We start from the raw sequence: 18,134 nt of genomic DNA on the forward strand, positions 1-18,134 counted from the left end.
GGCCGAGGGGGCGAGTAGAGCGGCGGGTACGGGTGTTGCTCTACGGAGGCAAGCCTGGCTCCGCCTGTCATTTTGCGGAAGCCTTTAAGTCTTCCTTTGCCGATGCTCCCTTTGATGGGTCCTCTTTGTTTGGACCCAAGGTAAAGGACACATTGACCCGCTGCGAGCAAGAAGGTAAGACTTTGACTGCCGTAGGGGCACGATTTTCCACTCCCTTTCGGCCTTATCCCAAGGCTAAAAGAGGAGGGAAATTGTGGTTCCGTAAATCCCAGATGTCTTATCCCTCGCAGCAGGACGATCCCCCTTCTAGAGGCAGAGGAGGGGGAAATTTTTCTGGAAGGCGCCGTCCCAGAGGTGGCAGAGGGCCCCGCAACACTGGAGACCGTGAGTCCTTTCGTGGCTCTTCAGCCTTCCACAATCCCTGAAGGATTGCCTGACTGTGCAGCTCCGGAGCCAGTCGGGGGTCGTTTTTCAAGGCACCTAAAAGCCTGGGAACGTATCACTCGGGACCGATGAGTGCTTCGAATCATCGCCGGAGGTTACGCCATCCCTTTTTCTCACTCCCCACCTCCGTCCAAGAAAATCCCGGACCCTCCACCCAGTCAATGGGAAATGGCAGCCTTAGAAGTCTCAAAGCTGCTTCAAAAAGGAGTCATCCAACCGGTCCCCGCAGACCAGATCGGATTAGGGACTTACTCAAGATTCTTTTTGGTGCCAAAAAAGACCGGGGACTTGAGGCCCATTTTGGATCTCAGCATCCTAAATCGTTCAGTCAAAAAGTCCAAGTTCCGAATGGTCACCTTACAATCCATTCTCCCACTGCTGGAGAAAGGTGTTTGGATGTGCTCCATAGATCTCAAGGACACCTATTCACCACATCCTGGTAGATCAGGCATCCAGGAGACATTTGCGCTTCAGCCTGGGAGACAGTCATTTTCAGTTCTGCGCACTGCCCTTTGGTCTCACCACAGCCCCCAGGGTGTTTACCAAATGTTTGGCGGTCGTGACTGCTCACCTGAGGAGTCTAGGATTCCAGGTGTTTCCGTATCTGGACGACTGGCTCCTAACTGCCACCTCCAGGCGTCTCCTATTGCAGAACCTACAAGCCACAATATCACTAGGCACTTCCCTTGGAATCACCTTCAATTGGCCAAAGTCTGTGTTGCTGCCATCTCTGTGCATAAGGTTCATCGGAGTAGAAATAGACTCAAACCGAATGCGGGTCTATCTTCCTACAGAAAGGATACAAACTATACAGGCTCAAGTCCGAGCCTTGCTTCTCAGATCCAAAGCTCCAGCCAGGATGGTCCTGCAGCTATTGGGCTCTATGTTGGCCACTGTTCTTCTAGTCCCCCTAGCAAGATTGCATATGAGAATTCTCCAGTGGCTCCTTTCGACACAGTGGTCCTTTCAGGATCTCCCTCTGTCACCTCATACGGATCACGGAAATCTGCAAACGGGACCTTCGCTGGTGGCTGGTGCCCTCCAATCTGGATCAGGGACGACCCTTTGTTCCACCTCCTCCTATAGCCACTTTGACTACGGACGCCTCCCAGATGGGGTGGGGGGGGCATTCCCTGGGCAGGTCAGTCCAAGGCAAATGGCATTCAGAAGAGAGTCTCCTTCATATCAACATTTTAGAAATGAGGGCGGTGCTTCTGTCTCTACAAGCCCTCCACGATTACCTCCCTCAGGGCGTAATTGCCGTTCACTCCGACAACATGTCAGTAGTCTGGTATCTGAACAAGCAGGGAGGGACCAGATCCTACCCTCTTTGCAGAGAGGCCATGAGAGTTTGGGAATGGGCAGTGGCGACCAGACGTTTTCTGGTAGCAACTCATATCCCTGGCAAATCCAACGTGATAGCCAACAGACTAAGCAGAACTATCCTCTCTCCTCACGAGTGGTCTCTGAACGATGCAATGACAACTCAGATCTTCAGCAGATGGGGAACTCCTTGTTGTGACCTCTTCGCAACCCCGCTGAACGCGAAGTGCAGAAAGTTCTTTTCACTCACTCCAGCTCCGGGGGAGAGTCCTATGGACGCATTAGCCCATCCTTGGCCCACCGGCTTGCTATACGCCTTCCCTCCAGTTCCCCTCCTTCCCAGAGTGATCCAAAAGGCGTCTCACTTGGGGAGCAAAATGATCTTAGTTGCCCCTTACTGGCCTCATCAGGTATGGTTCCCCTATCTTCGGAAATATGCACTGGACGGTCCATGGTTCCTGGATCAGATCCCAGACCTATTACTTCATCAGTCGGGACAACTCCACCAGTCCCTTCACACTTTGAAGTTAACAGCTTGGCTCCTCCTCTTCCGACTATAGTCAGGAATCATACCTTAGACCCGGAAGTCATACATATTTTATCATCAGCCCACAAGTCTGCCACTAAGAAATTGTGTTCTAGCAAATGGAAGAGATTTGCTATTTGGGCTCAACTCCGGGGTCTGGATCCCATCACTATTCCTGTATCGGAAGTTCTGAAATTTCTAACTTCCCTATTCAATCAAGGTTCTTCAGTCTCTACCATCAAGGTCCAATTGGCAGCTATTTCCAATTTTCATGAATCTATAAACCCACCTTTAATGAGCAACAGATTGTGTAAAATCTTCATGAAAGGTGCTGCGCTTTTACGACCTCCGATTTCTCATCCTGCTTCTCCATGGGATCTCGATGTGGTATTACGTGCCTTAACCTCCTCCCCCTTCGAACCGGCAGCAACATGTGATTTGAAATTTCTGTCTTGGAAAACTGCCTTTCTGGTCACGATTACTTCTGCCAGAAGGGTTTCAGAGCTTCAAGCTCTATCTGTAAAACCACCGTACCTGGTTTTTCACAAAGCTAGAGTATCCCTCAGACCTAATCCATCCTTTGTCCCTAAAGTTTGTTCCAGTTTTTGCCTGCAACAGTCATTAGAACTTCCAGTTTTCTTTCCAAAGTGCTCAAACAAAGCGGAATACATCTTCCACACATTGGATGTTCACAGGCAATTGCGTTTTTATTTAGACAGGACCCAACAAACAAGGAAAACAGATCAATTGTTTGTGTCCTTTTCGGATAATAAATTGGGCAAAGCCGTCACAAAGGTCACTATTGCCAAATGGATCAGGGACTGTATTAGTCAAGTTTATTTCTCTTCTAATAAAGAGCTTACAACCTCTGTCAAAGCTCATTCTACAAGAGCTATGGCTACTTCAATAGCATTCCATTCTAAGCTTGCCATTAGTGACATTTGTGCTGCTACGTGGTCTTCCCCGCACACTTTCATTTCCCACTACAAATTGGATGTGGCATCTCGGGGGCGAGCTTCATTTGGCTCCACAGTGCTCAGGAGTGTTTTCCAGTGAGCCACCCAGGATTTAGGTGCTAGGGACGCTGTCCCATCAGTACAGAATGTAGGCGAGATAGGATCACATAACATCTTTTAGTTATGTACTTACCATAACTTTAGATGTTTGGGAGCCATCTCGCCTACATTCCTAATACCCACCCTCCTTCCCCCTGCCTTGGAGATCAGAAGAGATCGGACGGTCCAAATTCTATTGTTTCATCTTGAAACATCTGGCAATGTTATATAAACAGTTATGTGTGTGTGTGCATGAATGCGGACAAACAAGATCTGGGGGATTAGTGGTGGTGCATCCTGGGATAGAGAATAGCTTAGCCAATAAGAGGCTTCGCTCTATAGCATAGCGTGCCGAGTCGGAGCCGAGGATCGGCTCCGAGCCCATCAGTACAGAATGTAGGCGAGATGGATCCCAAACATCTAAAGTTATGGTAAGTACATAACTAAAAGTTTTGTTTTGTTGATTGTCGGGATTGTGGTTTGTCGGGCATGTGAAGTTTCGTGTTTTTGAATTTTCGGTTTTGTGGTGTCGGTTATCTCGTTGGTGTTTTTGCATGTCTGTGTTTTCAGGTAGACCCATATATACATGTGTGTGTGTGTGTATATATATATATATATATATATATGTATACACACACACATGTGTATATATATATATATTATATATATATATATATATATATATATATATATATATATATATATATATATATATATATATATATATATATATATAGATATAGATATATATAGATATAGATATATAGATATATATATATAGATATATATAGATATATATATATAGATATATATATATATATATATATATATATATATATGGATCTAGGACTTTTGAATGAAAGTTCAAAAGCCCGAATCCATTACCACCGAACACACTAACAAAAGCGCTTTCATCGAAAAAGCACTTTCATTAAAGTATGTTAAAAGAAAACACAAAATCTACTTGAATGCAGTGGGCAAGCCCCCCTGCACCCCCCGATATGGGGGCTGTGCCAACCCCCCCCAACTTTAACATTCTCACTCCGAGGTCACACTACAGTGGGGAAAAGGAAATTTTCCCTTACCGCACCGTAATATGACTGGAACAACAAGCATACTTATGTGAAAGTGCTGCTTCAGTGAACAGCACTTTAGCGCAAGTATGCTCACCAAATTGGGATTTGGTGAATGATGCAGTAGAGCATCTGTACGGGATATAGATATAGATATATATAGATATAGAGAGAGAGATGTATAGATATATATATACATTTTTTTCTAATTTTATTTCAACTGTCTGTATATTTTATTTTTGTTTTATTTTCTTTTTTTATGTAATACTGTTGAATATGAAACTGTAAACTGGGGCTTTTTCCCCTGGGCCTCCGCTGAAAAAGGGTTAACAACCCAATCGGACTATCCCAGTAAACAAATGTAAAATAAAAATTAAATAAAGTCGATTCTGCAGTTATGCCCGTGTTTGAAATGTGTGCTGCTTAAACAGATTGTTAATACTATCCCCATTCCCTCTGACAAGGATGGGAAAGAAAGTGTATTCGTCTGCAATTTTAACTTTCTGAATTTTTAACTGTCAAGCTCACATATGGAAACTGTTTATTGGCTTATTTTGAAAATGTGAGAAACTTGTTAACCTCCCCTCTTCTGAGGTAAAAATTCATTCAGTTGCTTAATTGTCCTTGTTTCCAATGTAACCAAACATTTGTTAATGTGTTCTTAGGATTCTGGTGTGGCTGATGCTGGAGCTGCTCCTATGGAGTCAGTCATGAGAAGATTAGCTTGGTTACATTCTCAAAACTTTACCAGAGGATATTAAAACTGAGATTTTAAATTCTCCCCTTGGTAGAGATGTTCTGTTTGGTCTTTCTGCTGCTCAGGTTCTTAAAAGATTTCATGAAAGGAGTATATTGATTCAAGGAGTGACTCTAAATTTCCAACCTTCCTTTTCCAGGTTTTATAAAAGTTTTCTAACTCTGCGTTGTTTTTCAAAAAGCAGTTTAAGCACCATGGTGCTAATAAGTAGAAATTTAAAAAGCAATGGTGTGGAGGTTCTAGCTCCTTAAAAAGTCTTCCAAAACCAAGAACAGTCCAAAAAGTCAGAATGACTGTTTGCCTCTCCAGCTCTGGCCCTCAGTCTAGTTCTTTGTCTTGCCCAGTATTAAATGATTTGAGACAAATGAGTTCAACAGAGATATAAATAGCAATGATGATTCTCTTCCTCTTTATTAGGGGTTTCCTCCTCATACTGTAAATTATTAGGCATCCCTGTTTTTTCCAGTTTTGAAGCAAAGTTGTCTGAGGGGGTTCATAAAACTAGTGCCCTCAGATCAGATGAGAAAATGTTTACATTCAAGGATGTTTTTGATCCCAAAGAAAGATGGAACTTGGAGAGTCCTAGACCTCTCCTTTCTCAGTCTTTTTTTTCAAGGTTCCAAAGTTCAAAATATTATCTCTCCAAACCCTTTTAGTCCTCATTCCTTAATTCAATTTTTATGGTGAAGTTAAACTCAAAAGATATTTATCATCGCATTCCTATTGGCAAGTTTTTCCAGACTTTGAGGTTCTGTATCTGGCTTACACGATCGTTTCTTTGTCTTAACCTGTGATCTGAAGTAGTTAACTTAATTTTATCTGCAACCTGTGGGTATTTGGATCCGTATCTGAGCCGGCAACTTTTATTCTAGAATCTGCTCCATGCTCCGAGCTCCTCCCCCTACCCATAACGCACTACCATATCCTACCTTCCCTCAGATCTCGTTTGCTGCGCCAGTAGTGTGCATCGTGGTCTCCTTTGCTCTGAGCTCAGGGATAGTACGTTTTATTAATACTTAGTCTATTTTGTGTCTGAGTTGTTTATTTCCCTTCCTCCCCCTTTAGTATATCGCTTGTTCGTCAGTTAGTAAAAAAAAAAAAAAAGTTTTTGTTAAACTCTGTAGAGTAGTTGTTAGGCCTGCCCTTCCCCTACCTGTGTTTGTGTGTGGTGTTTTTTAGTAGGTAGTGGCTTTTTGGTGCAGGACCATGGCTGATCAGCCAAAATCTGTGTTCAAGAAATGCACAGTGTGTGGCCATAAGCTCTCCCAGCTGATGGTCACGCTCTGTGTGTTGTTTGCTTGTGAGTAGCACATTTGTCCACACAATGTGCTATCTGCACCGGGTTCAGACCTGGGGCCCTCAGGGATCGGAAGGTCAAATTAGTTGTTAAAGCCTTCTCCCCGCATCCATGCTGGAATCTGCCATTGCCTCGGTACCTAGTACTCAACCTCCCACCCAGACAGGGACTTAAACTCCCTCTTCTTCTGGTGGTGGGTCAAGTAAAGACAAATCTACAGTCAGCGTGGCTGACAAGGAAAAGGACAGAGAAAGGTGTAAAGAGGATAGGGACAAGAGAAAGGACAGACCTCGTAAGAGATCCCCGGACAGGGAGCTCTTTCTTAGTCCCCCTTCTAAGGCCATGAGGCCAGTTTCTCCACGGCTCCGGTCTCCTCATTTCTCACTGGAGCCATTGGAACATTCTGATCCAAGACCTTCCTCCCCTTCATTGCGCAGACCAGCCAGATCTGAGTTGGTGGCCTCTTCGCGATCAACTTGGAGCTTATCGGACTTGGACATGGACAGGATGATGCAGAGATTCATTCAGACCCAAATACAGATGGGAGTCTTGCCAGGCCCCTCTCTCTGGAGGGGGGACCTCCATGCCTTTTTTCCACCCCATCTCTCCTTCCCCGATCCGTGCTTCGGGGCTCTTGGATCCGAGGATTTTCAGAGATAGTAACTCGGCGCCGAGGGTTCCTCCATCCTCGACTCCGGCTGTTGCCTTGAGTTCCTCTGATCTGGCTAGTTCAGATCCGAGTGACTCTCGGAGCCATGGAAAGGGAGTCAGACCTGAGGGAATGGATTCTTCAGCTCCTCCCATTTTGGATCCGACCCGTTTCCTCGGACCTCAGGCTACCCTTGCTTCGGCTCTGGTCCCTGCTTCGGATCTGGGGAGGGCATCTCCCTTGCTAGGTACAAAGGAGGTCCGCTCTCCTTCGGCCTTCGAAGTGGTGGAGAGGGTTCTCTCCCAGGGATTGAGACCCCAGCCCATCACCTCGGATTCCATCCAGACACCCCTGGATTTGGCGACTACTCCCTTCATCCTGTCTCAGGGACAGCCCATGCCAGAGGATCCCCAGGTTATTTTCCCTGAGGAACCTCCTGTGGCTCACGAATCCTCTTCTGAGAGTCCCACTGAAGAGGGTCACTGTAAGCGCAAGTGCAAAAGGAGGCACTTGGACTACCCCGAGTCCCTCACTACGGACACTGACTTAGATGAAGGAGAATGTTCCGCCTGGTCACCTCCAAAAGACGTCTCCTTAGGAGAAATCATGGAGATTCCCCACCAGAGGGGAGGTTGGTCAGCCCCAAAACCTTCTGGGGATGAGTCTGTGTTCCTGGAGGCCTTTGGCATGGGCCCATCTACTTCCTGGGTGTCCCTGCCAGCGGACCCCTTGGTGGACCTGATCACGCGTTGCTGGAAGGAGCCTGCCACCATAGAGCCCATCCCATCCCCCTTCCGACAGACAACCTTGGTCAAAAGGAGCCCCAGTTGACGCTTTGTTGGTCGCAGCAGCTACCAAGAAGGAACTAGCACAGGAGAGTTCCTCAGTCCACCCTTCAGACAAGGAGTCCAGGTCGGTGGATAGGTTTGGGAAGCACTTCTATTCCTCAGTGATCTTTTCAATCCGTGCGCTGAACTATTTGGCAGATGTGATCCGGCTTCAGCGAGACCTTGCATCAGAATTCGCTGAGTCACCCCCAGAGTCTTTATCACCGCAGGGCAAACAGTTGTTCTCTGCGAAAATGTCTACTCTGAAGTCAGTCTCAAACACGTCTATGTGGCTCCTTTCCCATGCCACGGAAGGAGCAACTAGGGCAGCTGGGACAGGCATATCCGTGAGGCATCATGCCTTGCTCAGGTTGTGTCAATTCGCGGACCCTTTCAAGGCGTTGTTTATTAATTCTCCCTACGACGGTTCTTCTCTTTTTGTGAAGACAGTACATGACACACTTGTCCAGAGTGAAAAGGATGGGAAGACTTTGCCATCGGGATCCACTTCTCTAACCCTCAGCGGTCCTTCTCTAGGAATCAGAGAGCAGAAGAAGATGTGGTTCCGAAAATCTCAGTTTTCCCGGGATTCTCAGGGCAACTATTCCCCCAGAGGCAGAGGGGGACATGATCGACGCCAACCTAGAAGTAGAGGGGGTCCCAGTAATTTTGGGTCTAGGGAACCTTTTTCTGATAGACCCGGTCAGCAGCCCTGAGGGGTTGTCCGGCTGTCCTACTCTGGAGGCAGTCGAGGGAAGATTGTCCTTACACCCAGCAGCAGGCAGTCGGGGGAAGATTGTCCTTACACCCAGCAGCATAGGAGTCCATTATGACAGATCGCTGGGTGTTGCAGATTATATCCAGAGGTTGTTGCCCCTCCAAATATTCCAAAACACCTCCCAGATGTTCCACCCGCTCACAGGGAGGCTGCAGCTCTAGAAGTTTCAAAGCTGCTTCTCAAACGAGCCATCGAACAGGTTCCCCCCAATCAGTCCGGATTAGGCATCTACTCAAGGTTCTTTTTAGTGCCAAAAAAGATAAGGGACCTCAGGCCCATTCTAGACCTGTCAACGTTGAACCTGTCTATAGCCAAACAGAAATTCTGGATGGTCACCCTACAGTCCATTCTGCCTTATCTCCGAGAGTGCAATTGGATGTGCTCGTTAGACCTCCAGGATGCTTACTACCACATCAAGATCCACAGAAGCTCCAGGAGGTTTCTGCGCTTCCAGCTGGGAGCCAGTCATTTTCAGTTCAGAGCCCTACCCTTCAGTCTCACCACAGCCCCCAGGGTGTTCACCAAGGTAATGACAGTTATAGCTACTCACCTGATGCTTCAGGGTATTCAGGTGTTTCCTTACCTGGACGACTGGCTTTTCGCTGCGCCCAACAAGCATCACCTTTGTCTGGCCCGAGATTACTTCATTCGGTTGGCAGACCTACTGGGAATTACAGTCAATGTTCAGAAATTCCAATTGCAACCAGTACAAGTTCTAGACTTCATTCCGGCACGGCTAGACACCTTGCAGATGAAGGTATTCTTAACTCCTGACAGGATATTACACCTCAGGTGCCACATAGTTCAGATAGCGAACTTCAAGTCTCCAAAGGCGAGCGAGGTTCTCCGGGCACTGGTCTCTATGGCTGCCTCCATATCGATTGCCCCTTGTGCGCGCTTTCATATGCGGGTTCTTCAATGGACTCTGGCTGTTCAATGGTCTTGGCTAGACCTGCCCATGGAATTTCCGATCAGGATCAGTCACATCTGCAGGACATCCCTTCTTTGGTGGTTAAATTCACTGGAGATATTAGAAGGACGCCCTTTCACGTCATCTCCAGTCCAAGCCACAATGACCACGACGCCTCCCAACTCGGGTTGGGAGGACACTGTTTGGGAAGGACAGTACAAGGCATGTGGTCTCAGTCAGAGACCAAGTTGCGCATAAATGTTCTAGAGATGAGGGCAGTGCTTTTAGCGTTGGAAGCCTTTCACAATCCTCTCGGATTGATTGCAATTCAGTCAGACAACATGTCTGTTGTCTGGTATATCAACAAGCAGGGGGGAACCAGATCCTACCCCCTATGTCGCGAGGCCATGAGAGTGTGGGAATGGGTGATCTCCACCGGTCGGTTTCTGGTAGCATCGCACATCCCAGGGCGCTCCAACATTTTAGCGGACAGATTGATTATGGTTATTCTGATGCCATGCGAGTGGTCTCTAAAACAGTCAGTAGCAGAGGAGATCTTCCTTGTATGGGGTCAGCCTTGCTGCGATCTCTTCGCATCTCCTTCCAACGCGAAGTGCAGCGAGTTCTTCGCTCTGATTCCCTCACCAGGGGAAGTCCCCAGAGACGCCCCCCCCCCCGGGCTTCTGTATGCTTATCCACCATTGCCACTCATTCTGAAGTTTCTTCAGAAAGCTTGCCGACTGTGGTGCAAAGTTATCCTCATTGTCCCGTTCTGGCCTCGTCAAGATTGGTTCCCATTCCTTTGGTCTCATCTCTTAGCTCCTCATTGGGTTCTGGATACCTGCCCGGATCTAATCTCCCATCCTTCGGGTGCCCGTCCGCCCTTCCTGGGCAGCCTCAAGCTGACAGCTTGGTTGCTCCTGTTCTGTTGATTGCCAGGACTCCCGGTCTTTCATCCCCGGTAAAATCCATTTTGGTAGCTTCTCTTAAAGATTCCTCTAGGAAACTTTATCGCAGTAAATGGAAGCGTTTTTCCATTTGGGCCTCGCAGAGAAAACTAGATCCCTTTACAGCCCCTGTTCCAGCGGTGTTGGATTTCTTGTCTGGCATTTTTCAGCAAGGAGCTAGCTCCTCCACAGTGAAAGTACAATTGGCAGCCATTTATAATTTTCATGTTGGTGAAGACAACATTGCCTTAGCCTCCTCTAGGCTGTGTAAGGCTTTTCTTAAATGCACTTTTCTGTTGTGTCGTCCTGCCAAGGATTCAGTGCCTCCTTGGGACCTTACCTTTGTCTTACAGGCATTGGTAGCTCCTCCATTCGAACCTGCAGCTTCGGTGGATTTGAAATTTTTATCCTGGAAGACAGCGTTCTTAGTCACCATTACATCTGCTAGGAGGGTTTCTGAGCTTCAAGCTCTGTCTGCCGTGCCTCCTTATTTGGTCTTCCATAAGGATAGGGTCTCTCTCCATACTAATCCTTCCTTCTTACCCAAAGTGGCATCTGAAGCAAACATAAACCAGTCCATTAATCTGCCTGTTTTCTTCCCTAACTTCCAAAATAAAGGTGATTACAAACTTCATTTGTTAGATGTTCATAGACAACTTCGCTTCTATCTTCATAGAACAAAATCATTCCGCAAGACTGACCAGTTTGTTTCCTTTTCCAAAGCTTTTTTGGGAAAAGCTATTTCTAAAATTTCTTTGGCCAGATGGATCACTCTTTGCATTTCGCATGCCTGCAAAGCAAAAGTTTTTTCTCCTCCTGGTATTGTTAAAGCTCACTCTACCAGGCCCATGGCGACTTCTGCTGCTTTTTGGTCTGGGGTTCCTTTGGACGACATTTGTGCAGCAGTGACCTGGGCCAATTCACATACCTTCATTTCCCATTAAAAATTAGATCTGATTTCTAGGGGTAGAGCTTCCTTTGGCTCTGCGGTGCTTAGGAATATCCTTCCATAAGGGCCTGCCAGGATTGGACTAGCTGGGGACTTTGTCCCACAGGTTGCAGATAAAATTAAGTTAACTACTTCAGATAAAGAAGTTATGTACTCACCATAACGTTCCATCTGAGTAGTTATACTTCATTTTTCTGCAACATTCTCTCCCTCCGTCCCCCAGATCTTGTCCTGTTTTTATAGGTTTTGGCTCATTGGGCTGAGTTGCTAATGTAATTAGTTGCAGCAAACTCGATCTGAGGGAAGGTCGGAGTTGGTAGTGCAGTATAGGTAGGGGGAGGAGTTCAGCACTTGGAGCAGATGCTAGAAAAAAAGTTGCCGGCTCGGATCCGATACGGATCCGAATACCCACAGGTTGCAGAAAAATGAAGTATAACTACTCAGATGGAACGTTATGGTGAGTACATAACTTCTTTGTCTATCCACTGCACCAATGGTATTTACAAGTGTGTCTGTCTCCAGTAACTGCTTACTGCAGACCATCAGTGCATTCACATTTTTCCATATTTGAATGATTGTCTTGTATTTGCAGACTGTCTTTCTAGTTGCCAAGATTTTTTGACAAATGTAATGAAATTTCTGCTCCTTCCAAGGTTTCAAGTGGATTTATAAAAATCTTATCTCATCACTCCTCACAATTCTCAGGAACATCTCCTGGGTACTTACCTAGGAAGAGCCTTTCTTCCACCAAAAAAAGTAGAAGAAATTTTCCTAAATTTTTCCAAACGGTCTCTGGTATCCGCCAAGGAATTTTAACAGGATTCTTGGTTTCTCTGATTACTATGATTCCCTTGGCTAGACTTCAGATGAGAATAAATCAGTGATAACTCAGGTCAGTCTGGCTTTCCGTAGTCTGTCCAGTAATGAGATTTGTAAGAAGGGAGGTATTGTGGTGGATGGACCATTATTCCCTAAAGCCAAGTCTCCCCTTCTCCCTCCTCTTCAGTCTGTGAAAACAGATGATTCAGAATTTGCTTCAGGGCTGTATTGAAAGGTGTACAAGTGCAAGGTCTGTGGAATAAGCAGAACAGAGAAAAGCGCATTAGTGTCAGAGAATGCTGGCAGTTATCAATGGTTTGCAAACCTTAAATCATCTCTGGTCCCCATGACCTATTTGTTATTACAGACAATACAGTGATGTGGTATGTAAACAAACAAGGGGGGGTGCCTGTTTCTACTGTCATTGCAGACTTGCTATAATGGTCTGAGAGGTGGCAACGCAACTCATTTTGTCTCTTCAGGCCATGTGGATTTTGTCAGAGCAGAGTGCTGTCGCTGATGAACTGAGCAGAGCAAGGATGGACTCTCTCAAATGGAAATTACACCTAGGGCTCTACCAGGAATTGACTCAGCTGTGGGGAATACCTCAAATAGATTTGTTTGCCTGCTTTCAAAATAGTTTAAGAAATTTTGCTTCAGGCTCCTGAAAGACAGATGCCTTCTCATTCCCATGAATGGGAATGTTCCTGTATGCTTTTCCATCCTTTCCATTGATACTCAGCACTCTTCCAAAGATCAAGAAGGACTCTACAAAAACAGTGGTGGTGACCACCTTTTGATCCAAGTTGCAGCGGATCTCCCTTGTTTTGAAATTGGCCAAGGGCAATTACCAAAGGCTTCTTCACAGGCAGGATTTACTCATACAAGTTGGGTTGTTTGATACACCCATTTGACTGCCCAGATGGTAAGAGTTTTGATTCCCTTTAATCTCCTTTGTTTTTACCCAGAAACGTGCAGCAGGTACTAAAGGAAACTGGGGAAAAAAACTGCTGCTAGAAAATTGTATATGTATAAGTAGAAGATTTTTTTTAGGTGGTGCCATTTTAAGATCCAGAACCCATTTAAAGCCCAGATGCCACTGGTTCTTGATTGTTCGTGTTAACTGTTATTCTCTAGTCTTTCTTGGTCATTTCTCAGGAGTAATCTTTCAGCCATTTCTGTTGGTCAGCCCTTGGAAAAGGGTTTTACATATCTATTTCCCTAGAAGAAAGGTGATTCCTCCTTGAGATCTTATCTCTGTGGTCAAAAAGCCAACCCATTCATGTGAACTAGCTCGTCAGACTGATTTGGGGTTCTTAACGTGGTGAACTGTCTTGTTCATTGCTCTGACTTCAAAAAGAATATCTGAGTTATAAGCTGTTATGGAGAGTTAACTCTTCATTTTCCACAAGGACAGGATTTCTTTGAGAACAAATCCTTTTACGCTTAAAGTAGTTTGAGTTTACCTTTATTTGGTCTTTAAGTCCATCTCCCTTTATTCTTTTCAGAGCCTCAAAATGAAGGAAGAAAAAAACTTTCACATACTGCATGTCCAAAAGTAACTCGGATACTACTTGGACAGGTCTAAGTCCTTCAGGAAAGCCATCAGCTGTCGGTCTGCTGTAAGGGTAAGAAAAAAAAATAAAGACAACCAATGTCAAAGCAGACCATTTTTAAGTAGTTGTCTCATGCTGTTTATTTGTGGTATTCTCACCATAATAAGCCACATCTAGGCAAGGTTAGGGTCCTGTCTCTCCCAGAACTTTGGCTTTCTGGAAGGGGGTAGACTCTAGACTTATTCTAGAGGGAGCAGATTTGTCCTCTGTGCATACTTTCACAAAGCATTACAGTCCAAATTCCTTTTCAGGTTCAGAAGAACTTTCTTTTCAAGAAAAACTTTGTTAGCTTATCAGGAAATACCTCTTTGCCATTACTGATTGTGTCTTTTCTAATATTTTTTTTGTACAGTTGGGCAAGTATCTACTTAAGTGCAGGTATCAGGGTTTTTTTTCTAATGAAACTGGACACGTTTTATTAATATGACAGATTCTTCTTTATATGAGATTACTAGGTTCATAGATTCTATATGTTCATAGATTAGTTCTTGGCTAACTGCCCTTGTGGGCCATTTTAAGCCTAGCCAGTTAACCCATGTGAGAATCAAACCCCACACCTTGCGTCTATAAGGAAAATATCTTAACCATTATGCCAGCCTCCCTACTAAAATAATCACCCCTGCTAAGTATCGAGCCCAGGCCCCTGTCAACTACAGCATAAAGCATTAGCCCACTAGGCCACTCAGCTCTGAAACTCAGGGCTTGTCCGGGATATGAACCCGGGACCTCTCACACCTGAAGCGAGAATCATACTAGGCTATTGACCCAGACGTCATTTTAAGCATACTCATTTCAACCCAATACAATACCATAAAGGTACTAGTCAGTACTCAAGATTGCATTTAGTGATGACTGCCTTGTCCAGGAGGGTTGTGGGCGCTGTCCCCAGAGTAAGAATTTACAGTACCCCATCCACTTATCCAGGTTCCTCTTGAACACTGTCACAGAGTTGCTGTGTTTCACGTGAATTAGTAGCCTGTTCCAAAGATGTGCCAGTTGCTGGGAGATAAATCTGTTCCACCAGAATGTCCTGTTTAAGTTGCAGGCCATATTTAAGTCCCTGAAATGGATAGTCCTAGACCCACTTGATTTAAGGATATGCAGTAAGTTCATTAGAATTTGGTCTTGGTTTGCTCCGTAGACCAGGCATAAGTCTCCCCTAAGAGGCCTATACGATACAGAGTACAGTGACAGGTATTTTAGTCTGTGCCTGTAAGGCATATGCTGGAAGCCCTTGATCATCATTGTTAGAAACCTCTGAGGTCTCTTAAATGTAGCTTGCTATTTCAAGAAAATAGAGGCAAGATGGAGGAACCCACATTTATGTGAAAAAAGGTATGCTTTGACTTCTGTGAAAGAGCAGCATGTCACATATTACTAGTCTTTGAAGTAGTCATGTTTTGCACATGCTTATCTCAAAATATGTCTTTCATAAGTGAAATTAGTCAAGAAGTTGTTGCATGTTTTTTAGTGATCTCATATGAAGTCTTTGCACTTCATGTTGTTGTTTTGTGATATAGTATAAAGAGCACTTTCAGAGCTAGATAAATACAGTTTTAGGTATGGAATTAGACTGGATAAGGAAGTAGTGTGTGAAGTTGATCTTTCAGAAGAATGGGAGTTGGAGAACATTAGGTGCTGCAAAGCAAACAATTTAAGTTGTGAAGCATCACCTATGTCCAAGTAATGAAAGTAGTTAACTGGCAGAGATGGAAAAAAAATAATTTTGTGACATTTTCTTGTTTTCTAGATTGCAGCATCACAAAGTTCCTAAACCGGATCCTTGGGCTGGAGGTCCATAAGCAGAACAGCTTGTTCCAGTACTTCATCGACACTTTTGAGTACTTGATAGAAAGGGATAAGAAGGAGGGAAAGTACGACATGGGAATCCTAGGTACCAGTTTTACTTAATCTTCACAGATTTTTTTTTTTCATAGTTTCTTTTGCCCCTTTGCCTGCTTATCATTAAGGATTACCTTAATGAGCTTGGGACCATTTGCTCTGTTATGGTATGAATCCGCACACAGCCATGGGGTAGAAAGTTGTCTGAAGAGACTGCCATTCAGGTAGCTATGAGAGTTGCTTGTGGCGTCACCAGCATCCCAGCTGTGAGTTCATTTGTAATTAACTTAACCCCACCCTTGGTGAGGAAACAAGATCCACTTCACAGTGGAGGGCCACAATGCCTTTGGCATGCATGTGCATGTTTCTGCATACCCACCATGAAGACTACCACCAAACAATGCCTTGGTGAGCTGACTGACCCCTCTCCCCCAACTCCTTTGAGGGATAACAGGATTCCATGGTCTGCTGTGTCCCACCATGTCTCTCAGGACAGGCATGCCTCTCAGGTCTGTCAGCCATACAGACCACTTATAGAGCTTGGGTCACCTGGCAGTAGTGAGGTCTTTATTTCTGTGAGCCACTGAAGCTACAAGTCTTCACAGGATTTATATTAAATGTTTCATGTTGTACAAACACTGGAGTTTTCTTTTGCCATTGTGCTCTGTAATTCTGTAGTGGCACTTACTAAAAATCATTACTAACCAGTGATTTTGTTTTTCAGACTGGAAGAATGATAACAAGACAAAAGGGATATGTGCTAGCCAGCTTTAATCTCCCTGTATATGGTTGTCAGAAGGCATACATTTCCCTTGTGATGAAGTATTCAATTTCCCTGTTTTCTTTAATTGTGGAAAGAGTGCCCATTCTTCCTGTTTCATGCTGCCTGCTCTTGAATAAAGCTTTTCTCTGTGTAATAGTTAACTAGTACAAGCTTGCCTCCTGCTCTGTCAACCATTTTAAGTTACTGAATATAGTTTGAACTGTATGCATTAAATCATTATACACAAGTATAACAATAAAACTTGGTACTGGCATACTGTGGTAATTGAGATTACAGTCATAATCATAACTTTAGACTGATTATGATGGGCCCACCAGTCTGTATAAATAAGGAAAACATTCTGATTGTCATTTTGCCTTCAGACCATGTTTCAGGCATTTGGAGTAATGGTGCACCTTGTACACATGCAGGTGTGTTAGATGTTTTGTGAAGCTACCTGTCCTCTTTGTAGTTAATAAACTTTGTGGATTTTCATTCTTCCTAGCAGAGTCCCAAGGCTACTTGCAGATAAGATTTCAAGTCTTTCTTGAGCCACCTTCTGCTGTGGCACTTATTGAGCAGTATTCTCCTCATGAAACATAACAGATGTAACTTAAAATGATTCATCAGTGTCACTGTAAATTTTTGAAACCTTGTGCCATGAACTTGCTAATGTCCATGTGGAGGCAAAAGTAGTTTCCTTCTCTGGCCCCATGATATAGAGTGATAAAGTCCTGACTTTTGCCTAGGTGAACTATGTTTTATTGGTAGCACAGGAGCCTGAGGGATTGGGCAGGAGGAGGATAGGCTTGAGTATCTGTCATCGGCTTACCAGTCCTGGATGGGAGGAAGATGGCTTGGCCCACCACATTGGTGAGATCTACTGGAGGGAAGGCAGTCTCCTGAAGAGGAGGCCAATCAAGCTTGCTGTGCTAATTACTTAAAACAACTAGATAGTTGGAGAAGTAGGTATGTGTGGGAACACGTTCTCCTGTTTTCCAACCGGACAGCTGTCATGAGTTTACAAGCTGTCTAATGGGAGGGAAGAGTAGACCCACTTCTTGCCACCTAACTCTCAATGCAGGGAGAGCTGATTCAGCTTCATGGGAGGAAGAAAATGGGCTGCGGGTAGAAGGCTGTTGCCTAACCAATTGATGCTAGTCTTCTACCCTGCAGATTGATGGACTGATTGGGTGTAAATGGGCGAGCAATCTTGGTAGACTCCTGTAGAGTTTGGGGAGAAAAAGTTTTTGTTGACATCTTCCATATGACTTTTAATTCTTATTTAATGTGGAAGCTATTTATTTTCTTTTGCTGCCAATCCACTCCATTTAGATAGGAGGACATCATCAGTTCTGCTGCTGTAACTTAATGTACTACGTACTTCTTATTACAAGTTCTGTTTTGTTAGAATAGTAGACTCAAGTTTGACTAATGTCGGGTGATGCTTTTCTGTACCCATATGTTGATTTGAAACTAATTTGTTAGACCCTCTCCAGTTTCACGCTGCTTTACAAGTAGCCTTGTTTCAAAATTTGAATCATGGACTGCTGATGCCA

The 18,134-nt window shown here is 44.7% G+C and overlaps 1 protein-coding gene across 1 annotated transcript in view; it reads left to right on the forward strand.

The window, feature by feature from the left end:
• SBNO2 (strawberry notch homolog 2) overlaps window positions 1-18,134 on the forward strand; it is a 2,660,605-nt gene that overhangs the window by 2,126,366 nt on the left and 516,105 nt on the right. The window contains exon 30 of the mRNA XM_044053813.1: window positions 15,721-15,864. Within this exon, the coding sequence (XP_043909748.1) occupies window positions 15,721-15,864 (144 nt within the window). The remainder of the gene's footprint in view (window positions 1-15,720; window positions 15,865-18,134) is intronic.

Source organism: Protopterus annectens, chromosome 13.part0 (assembly GCF_019279795.1).
Source record: "Protopterus annectens isolate FY-2018-M chromosome 13.part0, PAN1.0, whole genome shotgun sequence".
Lineage (NCBI taxonomy): Eukaryota > Metazoa > Chordata > Ceratodontiformes > Protopteridae > Protopterus > Protopterus annectens.